Source organism: Papaver somniferum, chromosome 1 (genome assembly GCF_003573695.1).
Source record: "Papaver somniferum cultivar HN1 chromosome 1, ASM357369v1, whole genome shotgun sequence".
NCBI classification, from domain to species: domain Eukaryota; kingdom Viridiplantae; phylum Streptophyta; class Magnoliopsida; order Ranunculales; family Papaveraceae; genus Papaver; species Papaver somniferum.
The window spans coordinates 191,589,907-191,599,826 of NC_039358.1; the positions used below are offsets into that span (position 1 = coordinate 191,589,907).

Below are 9,920 nucleotides of genomic sequence, written 5' to 3' on the forward strand. Positions count from 1 at the left end.
CCCAAACAAGAACATCATGAAGTTTCTCATTCCTTATACGGAAACGACATCTCCTTTCCAGGTGACCTTTATTTCCGCAATAGTGGCAAACATAATGAATGTTCTTACCTCGATCCGTGTGTGCTAACTTTGGAGGTTGATAAACTTTGCTCTTTTGAACCTTAACTTCCGGAGAAGGTATTTCACTTTTTCCATCATTGGATACCTTTTGTTGAGAAGAATCACTAGCTTGACAAATTTTACATCTTTGCTAGTACTTGGAGCATTTATTCCCTTATAGCCCAATCCTCGTGTATCACGAGGATTTTTACTTGCTCCTAACATAGTGGTTAATTTGCTTGAACTAGTATTGAACTTTTTCAAGTCATCTTCCAACATCTTGATTTTATCAAGAGCAGTAGCTAAATCAGCCTCAAGGCGTTTTTCTCGAGTGAGATAAGCGCTTTTTCTGTCGTCAAAACTTGTTTGCTGGAAGTTAAACCTTGCTTCAGATTCTGCAAGTTTCTCTTCCAACAAAAAGTACTTTTGATAAAGATTATCACATTCAAGTGACTTCATACGTAGGTTTTCCTCAGAATCCTTGAGGATCGATTCGGTAGAACGATTCGAAAAATAAACACCTGCGTAACATTTTCTCAATTTCTTGTTTTCTCGACAGAGAGGAGTCAGAAGAGGTGTGACATGAGAAGTTGTAATCTTCTTCATATTCCACGAATCCAAAAACTTAACATACTCTGAGACTTCCTCATCAACATCTCTATCAATATCTGAATCACCTTCATCAGAAAGTTCATCCAACTGTTCTTCTAGGAGAGTTTCCCAATCAACAGTTTTTACATCAAGAGAATGTTTGGATATTAACTTAGATGTGACAGTTCTCTCAGGTGAATCCAAGCTTTTAGAATCATCTGGTAATTTCTGAACTGGTACGTTATTAGAGATAGACTCGTCCATAATCAGATCCCTACAAACACAGACTTATAAGGTCTTTAACGTGTTTGCCTGCTCTGATACCAATTGAAAAAGCGGGGGTCTAACAACACCACCCAATATTTCGCTTAGCAATCTGTATGGACAAACCCGAATATACTTTTAAGAGAATCAACAAGACTCAATCAATTAAAAGTATATCAACGAGTTTATATCTCTCTCTTGATTTGATTTCCTCAAACAGAAACTGTAGGTACTAATCAAATACAAGGAATAACTTGGACGGTACCAAAGACCAATGTCCAAGGATCAATCAATATCAATCAATAACCAAAGGTCGGATTTCCAACTGATGATCACAAACGCACAACCTGTATTATTTCAATTATAAAGATAAACAATATAATGAGGAAAATGAAATAACACAGACACCAGAAATTTTGTTAACGAGGAAACCACAAATGCAGAAAAACCTCGGGACCTAGTCTAGATTGAATACACACTGTATTAAGCCGCTACAGACACTAGCCTACTCCAATCTAACTTCGGACTGGACTATTGTTGAACCCCAATCAGTCTCCCACTAATTCAAGGTACAGTTGTACTCCTACGTCTCTGATCCCAGCAGGATACTGCGCACTTGATTCCCTTAGCTGATCTCACCCACAACTAAGAGTTGCTGCAACCCAAAATCGCGGACTTGATAATAAACAAATTTGTCTCACACAGAAAAGTCTATCAAAGGATAAATCTGTCTCCCACAGAAAAACCTTAGGTTTTGTTCCGTCTTATGATATAAAATCAAGGTGAACATGAACCAATTGATAATCCGGTCTTATATTCCCGAAGAACAGCCTAGATTAATCAATCACCTCTCAACAATCCTTCTTGACTACACAAGCGGTTTGTCGAGGAATCACAAACAATGAGACGAAGATGTTTGTGACTTCTTTATCTTGCCTATCCTATAACTCTCACGATCTCAAGCCAATCAATAGACTGTACTTGTATGATAGAAGATGCAAGATCAAATCACACAACTACGATAAAAGCAGTATCGGTCTGGCTTCACAATCCCAATGAAGTTTTTAAGTCGGAAGAAAACCAAAGGTTAAAGGAGAATCGACTCTAGCGAGCGTACTAGTATCACACAGACGTGTGGGGATTAGTTTTGCACAATGCTAGATGTCTCCTTTATATAGCCTTCAAATCAGGGTTTAGCCTTAGTTACAAAGCAATCCATATTCACCGTTAGATGAAAATCTGATTTAGATTAAAGCTAATATTTCTCAACCGTTAGATAACTTAGCTTGTCACACACACTTGGGTAGACGTTTACTGGGTTTGTGAAAACCATGCCCAAACGTGTACGTGTATGTTGGTTCAACATAGTAACCCAAAAGGTTAACCATATGAGCAATTCATATTAACCTAGTTCTTCTTCACCATAACTATTTAAATTGACTCAAATGAACTAGTTAGAGAGTTGTTCAATTGCTATGAGATCTTATGTAACTACACAAGACACAATTAAAACAAAGATGATTCGATTCGATGAATCGGCTCATGAACTTTATAGCCACGGTTTGCATAAAGCATTCCTTAGTAATTTAAGTTTCATGTTCAGAGCACATCTTTAGATCATAACCACTTAAGCTCACAAACAAGTTCGCGGACTTAAGGCAACCGGCAGAGTTTTCCAAACTCAGCAGAAAATCTCGGCAAAGAGACTTCCGCCAGTTCGCGGACTAGGTTCGCGGACTAAACACGCAAACGAGGTTTTGGAAAATCCCAGCATAAATTCTCGGCAAGAGAACTTCCGTCAGTTCGCGGACTTGCAAAGCCAATTCCTCCGGTTTCTCTCAATCAGCAAAGTTCGAAAACTTCGGATTAAGGAATACATGGTTATGCAATCTAAACTCTCATTCCAATCATTGAGACATTCTCAGAGGACGTTATATAGCCGTTATTCACAGATTGTTTCACGTTAGAGCCATTCTCAAAGTAATTGAAACTTTTCATGACTTTCGTCACTAGGTGAAGATAAACTTGATCAAAGCGAAACGCTTTACCAACACACTATTTCGAGAAAAATATAAGTAGTGAATACTCAGCTCGAAATGTCAAATGTGTATGATCCAGTCGATATAACATACGACTTTTTGTCTCATAAGAAGTAGGAGATAGAATAGATAGACTTTTGAGTGATAGATAAGTTCAAGTCTCCACATACCTTTTTGTTGATGAAGTTCCACGGTTCCTTGAGTAGATCTTCGTCGTTTGTATGATGAATCGCCATGAAATCCTTGAGCTCAACTACAATTTTCTATCCTAGTCCGAGACTTAGCTATAATAGACTAGAAATCAAGACTCATAGTTTTGATCACTAATATTGACAAACATGCTTGATATAGCAACACATGCAATGTCGACCGAGCTATGCTCTAACAACTCCAGTCATTAATTAGTGGACAATCCTTGCGGTTAAAGTAACAATCACGAGTATTCAGACAGGATCTTAGTGGGATGTTAGTTCATTGCTTGATACAACTTCTTTGACGGGAAGCATTTCATCTGTTTTGTACTATCTAGAATTGGAAAACTATTTTATGTTATATCGTGTATTGTTTTAATGTCTCTAATATCATATATTAGTATTTGAGTGTGATTTTTCATTTTAACTATAAGGAGTTGGTGCCTGGGTTGGGTTGATCGCTTGATTCTTAACACAAGTACATGATTTCTGAATAAAGATATTTCAATGCATTTTCTTGATTACATCATCTTCGGCGGGAAACACTTTATATTGTTTTCACTATTTAGGGTTGAAAATCTGTTTTATATTAATATTTTAGTATCGCTAATATCAGATATCTATACAACTATACAATGCGTGTGATTTTTCATTTAACTATAGGGACTTGGGTCATGGAAGAGAACTTGAGTTGGCCGGCCGCTTGATTCCTAACGCAAGTATATGATTCTTAAAAATATAGATCGGTGAATTTCCTTGATTACATCATCTTCGGCGGGAAGCAATTCATATATATGCTTTATAATATTTATAGTTGAAAATCTATTTTATTTTAACAATAAATACAATTCTGACCAGTAGGAGTCATAATTCAGATTCCATTTGCCAATAAAAAAACTCAAATTATTAATAGGTGATCCATACAGTTAAGACAATAATCACGGGTATTCAAACGGGGTCATAGTGGATATTAGTGTATTTCCTTGATTACAACTTCTTTGTCTGGAAGCACTTCATCTGTTTTGCACTATTTAGAATTTGCAAGGTATTTTTATGTTATATATCGTGTAATATCTCTAATATCAGATAATGATACAACCATATAATGAGTGTGATTTATTGTTTAACTATACGGACTTGGAGCCTGTAAGAGAACTTGAGTTGGCTGCTTGATTCCTAACGCAAGCTTATGATTCTTAAGAAAGATATATCAGTGCATTTTCTTGATTACTTCTTTGACGGGAAGCACTCTACATGCTTTGCGATATTTAGGGTTAGCAATTTATTTTATGTTAAGATCGTGTTATTTTTAGTGTCTATCTCTAATGTCAGATATCATCACAACTGTATAATATGTTTGATTTTCATTCAACTAAAAGAAGTTTGAGTTGGGAAAAACAATTGAGTTACCTGCTTGATTTTTTACGCAAGTATACGATTTTTGAAGAAAAATATATATGTGTGTTTCCTTAATTATATTTTCTTTGACGGGAAGCACTTCACATGCTTTGTGTTATTTGGAGCTGGCAATCTATTTTATATTAATATCATGATTTTTTTAACGTCTCTAATATCACGTATTGATGCTTATATAATGACTAATGACATTTCCTTGATTACTTCTTTGACGGGAAGCACTTTGTATGCTTTGGACTATTTAGGGTTGGCAATATGTTTTATATTAATATCGTGTTATTTTGAGTGTCTTTAATGTTAAATATCAACACAACTACATAATATGTGTGATTTTTCATTCAACTACAAGAACTACAAGAAGTTGGAGCCTACAAAAACAGTTGAGTTAGCCGCTTTATTTTTAACGCAAGTACATGATTTCTGAAGAAAAATATATATGTACCTTTCCTTAATTACATTTTCTTTGACGAGAAGCACATCATATGCTTTGCCTTATTTAGAGTTGATAATCTATTTTATATTAATATCACGATGTTTTAGTGTCTCTAACTTCAGATATCGATGCCTATATAATGGCTAATGAGTGTGATTTTTCATTTAACTATAAGAAGTTGGAGGCTGGAAGAGCAGTTGAGTTGGTCCCTTAATTCTTAACACAAATATATGATTTTAGAAGAAACATATCTCAATGCATTTCCTTGATGACATTTTCTTTGATGAAAAGCAATTCATATGTTGTGCACCATTTAGGTTTTTCAATCTATTTTATATTAATATCGTGTTTTTTTTAGTGTCTCCAATATCAGACATTGATACAACTTTATAGAAAGTATGATGTTTCAGTTAACTACCAATAGTACTGACACATGTAATATAATGAACTACTGATTGATTTCAAAGGTCGGTATAATTTTTCAAAAGTATTTTATTTAAGAGGATTTCTTAATCTCCAACCCTTTAAACAATATGTAATTGGTGAATAATTTGGTTCAGATTGTTAATCTATTAAATAATTGCTTCAAAAAAATAAATATGATAATTGGAGTTTTCATGGTACACTGCAGTTGTTAATTGAGATCCCTTCTCGGACGGGTGCAGGGCTTTGCCCAACTGAGGATAGATTCTGTCGTACCCGGTTCGAAGCACGGGTTAAATACTAAAAAAAAATTAATTATGTATTTATAGCTTAAAATATTTTACTTTACTTGTAAAATTGCATGAAATTAGTTTTCAAAATCATGTTAGATCTTCAAATCATAATAATATTATATATTTGATTATTATAAAGTTGTAACTGTCAATTGTCAATTTATTGAATAGTAATTCTATAGCTTATTAGAACTCTTATTAGAACGGATGCGGGACGAAGCCCCGCCTCAGTGAACATGAAATGACGATGTAAAAAATTCCAGCAGTCCCAATCCGTAGCACGGGTTTCAAGCTAGTAATAATAAAAAAATTACTTTAGCCGAGGAGGGTGGCCAATATGAAAAGTGTTGGGACAAATAGGTGAAACCTAAACTAAAATCTAAAACAAACAAGTAATAAGCATCAACACGTGCAAGCTGAATACCCCGAAAGAAAAAAGAATCAACACGTGCAAGATGAATGATATATAAAGAAACGAATACCCCCATCAAAAGCCCTTTTCTTTCGCCTTCAGTTAACCCTAAAATCAATTCTCAACCATCCGCAGCCGAAGCTGGTAGTGGTTAACAATGGCGAAATCTTTAAGATCCAAAAGAGAGAAGAGATTAAGAAGTATTAGAAGGGAAATAACAGAACCTTTTCATGAAAAGAAAGACGTTGCAAAATATGCTGCTACACAAGCTGCCATGAATGCTCCTAAACTACCTGTACGTCCTTATACCAAGCATGATAAAAATCCTATGGAAATCACTACCGATACCACCATCACCAATTCCAGCATGGGTAACTCTTTTTTTCCTTTTTTTTTTTAATTGAAACTCCTTTTTGTAGTTCATGGAGAAAAAAATCTTGTTTCAATTTTATTTGTTCATATATGCATTGGATAACTTTCTCATATACATCTTTAAGTTATGTATTTTTATGTATTTTTGGAGTTTAGTTTTCAGTCATGGGTGTTAACTTCACTTTTTTAGTTTTCAGTCATGGGTGTTAACTTCACTTTTTTAGTTTTGTGAGAAGATAATTTGGTTTTGACTCATAAATAATTTGTTCCTTCCAAGCGGTCTTTGGTTGTGCTGTATTTTTTTTTAATTAAGTCGAAAGTTACTGATTTATTCTATGGTATTTAAAGTTCAATTATGCCAGCAAAAAATGTTGAAGGTCTGGATTCCAAGAATTCCATAAGAGTTTTTGTGAATATTTGTTTAGAGGTGAGCGTCTTGTTCGTTTTTTTCATCAGTCAATGGGTGCTCAGGTTGAGGCTAGGTGCTTTGGTGATAATATGGAAGACCCTGCTGCATAAAACTATGTTTTTCTCAAGAAATTGATTATCATTTATGATACTTTTTTTTATGAGAAAATGGGATTATTGGATTTGAATAGTATGCTTAGGGTGCTAAAGTAAGAATCTGAAAGAAAAGTTATTGTTAGAAGTTTGATATGAATTAATGCATTTGATATGAATTAATGCATTCCGCAATACTGCAAGTTATATTCAGATTGCAAAACCAAAAACTAAACCGTTCATAACCATGATTGCAAGTTGTATATGCCAGCAATATTTATTTAATTTTCTACATACTAATATGGAACCAGACTATTTACAGTCTTGTAGAACTTCAGCATAATATGTATTGATACTTGATAGATTGTTGAACAGTGTTGAAATACCCATTTTCATGTGCCCTGTTAACGTCAACCAATTGCTCCAAATCTAGTTATTTTACATACCATCTTTAACCTGTTCTGTTCTGGTCTTTCTTTATTATGTTTTTGTCTTCTAAAGTTAAAGTTTTATCAAATGCCTAACCTGTCTTATGTTCTGATAGATGTGGAAATGGGTGATGCTGGAAACAAGTCTTTGAAGGTTATTGGAAAGAAGATGAAAAAGAAATTCAAGATAGGCAGGGGTAAAAAACAAGGACAGGGTAAGGTCAGGAGAAAGCACAACATCTAGTAGCTTTAGTTGTTTTGTCATCTGCTATGGATAGGGTTTATGATAGCTTCTGTATTTTCATGCTTAATGAGTTTTGACAGGGTAGTTTTATCAATGTCAGTCAACTGCTCTTGTATACTTTGTTATTGGCTATGGATATGAATACTTCATCTATAGCAGTTTTTAATTTGTTCACGGATTTATTTATTTATTTATCGACTCAAAAAGGGCAATATATTAAGTTCATCACTAAGAGAAACGAAAAAAGGAAAAAACAAAACCAAATACACCTAAGGCTAATTAGAACATTGCGGCCTCCCAATTATTTAAAATCATATCTAATCTCACTTCACTAAAAATCTTTCTATCTAAGCTCACTTCACTAAAAATCTTATAAATCTTTCTATTTAAGCTCACTTCACTAAAAATCTTTGTTCCTAAAAACCAATTGTAGATTAGCATCACTATTTATGATTTCTCTCCCACCATATGGACCACCAAATTGCAAAAGGTATAATGTCTCAAATCTGTCTCCTTAAGTTAGAGGGGTACATTAATTATATATCCTTACTTTTGAGCACCAATAAATATATCCTTATACAACAATAAATATGTTCATACTTTTTAATAACCTTATCCATTTGAAATTAGATTACCTTAATACCCCCACCCATATGATATTTTTCTTTATTCCAAAATGGAAAGAATTTCTTCCTCTACCACTTCACCACCACCACTAGCACCACCACCGCCAACATTCAACTATCATCCACCAGCACCGTTCAACAACCACCACCTACCAACCGCCACCACCACTAATATTCCACCACCACTCCTTCACCACCACCATTACACCACCACCAGGCCTCCACCACCACCAGGCCGTCGCCGTCACCACCACTAATCCGCCACCGCCGTCACCACTAATCCGCGGCCATCGTCACCACTGGTTCATATATTTTTATATCAACAACAATAGTTGATCCAAATAAAAATAGAATCAACAGTAGAAGTTGATCAAGTTTAGGGGATCAACAATGGTAGTTGATCCAAAAAAAAAGGATCAACAGTAGAAGTTGATCCATGTAAAAATGGAGTGAACTTGGCGTGAGTCGAACACGCATCATCTGACATGGAGTCGGTTATGCTACCATTGCACCACAAGTTCAACATTGCAAGAAATTTACATGATTTAAACTACAAGCATGATTTAAACTACAAGCATGATTATACTTATCCAAGGAAATATTGTCAACAGTAGGAGTTGAAAGGATCAACAACAGTAGTCGATCCTATAAAAAATTGGGCCAACAACATGAGTTGATCCCATAAATGGATCAACAACCGTAGTTGATCCCATAAAATATTGGGTCAACAACAAGAGTTGATCCCATAATGGGATCAACAATAGTAGTTGATCCCATAAAAAATTGGGTCAACAACAATAATTGATCCCATAAAAATATATAATCAACAACATTGATCATCACATGTAGCTTTATAAACAACAACAACTTCATATCCTTCATTGCAGTAGCCACCAACATTGTTCACCTAGCAACAAACCACAATAATTATCAAAAATTAAATCCAGCAACAATCATCTAAAGCATAAATCCAACATCAACATGATATTAAAAAAATTATGAACCATTAACCAATTAAGAACAATAATTAGATCCAGCAAAAAGCTTCTAAGGATTCCCATTAAACCAGCTACAACTTTAGTTCTTAAACTTCCAAAATATAACCGTAATCAACATTTTATGACAAAACTTGATGAAAATGTAAAAACAAAATCCTGAATAAAGAAGACTACTAACCCATCAAACCAAGCTCTCTAATATCTCCTTGGTGCACTACCAGGTCACCAAATCCAGATTTAGTTATTGACTAAGCTTCTACAAAACTTCAAATCTTCAATTCAAAATCACCACAAAATCGAAACCTAAAATCAAATCTCATGAATAATTAAATGCTCAACTGACCATCAAAATCACTCTTACAAATAAGGAGTATAAGAAGAAGAAGAATATAAACTGTTGATGATGATTATCAAACTTGATTTCTGCATCTGAGATTTACTTCCGACAAAGAAAATATTTCTCTCTGTAATTCTAAATGTTGTTGATAGTGGAGATAAATATGGTTGTGGTGGTTGCGGTGGTGTGTCAAAAGATGGTGGTGGTGGTAGCAGAGATGGGGATGGCGATGGTGGTGGTGGTGGCAAGGTGA

General features: G+C 34.6%; 1 protein-coding gene across 1 annotated transcript; it reads left to right on the forward strand.

Moving 5' to 3' along the window:
• Nucleotides 1-6,244: 6,244 nt before the first annotated feature.
• Nucleotides 6,245-7,896, forward strand: LOC113310571. The gene is made up of 2 exons (XM_026559294.1): nucleotides 6,245-6,532; nucleotides 7,579-7,896. Exons 1-2 carry the CDS (start codon nucleotides 6,319-6,321, stop codon nucleotides 7,704-7,706), a joined length of 342 nt encoding a protein of 113 aa, XP_026415079.1. The 5' UTR covers nucleotides 6,245-6,318; the 3' UTR covers nucleotides 7,707-7,896.
• The last annotated feature ends 2,024 nt before the right edge of the window (nucleotides 7,897-9,920 follow it).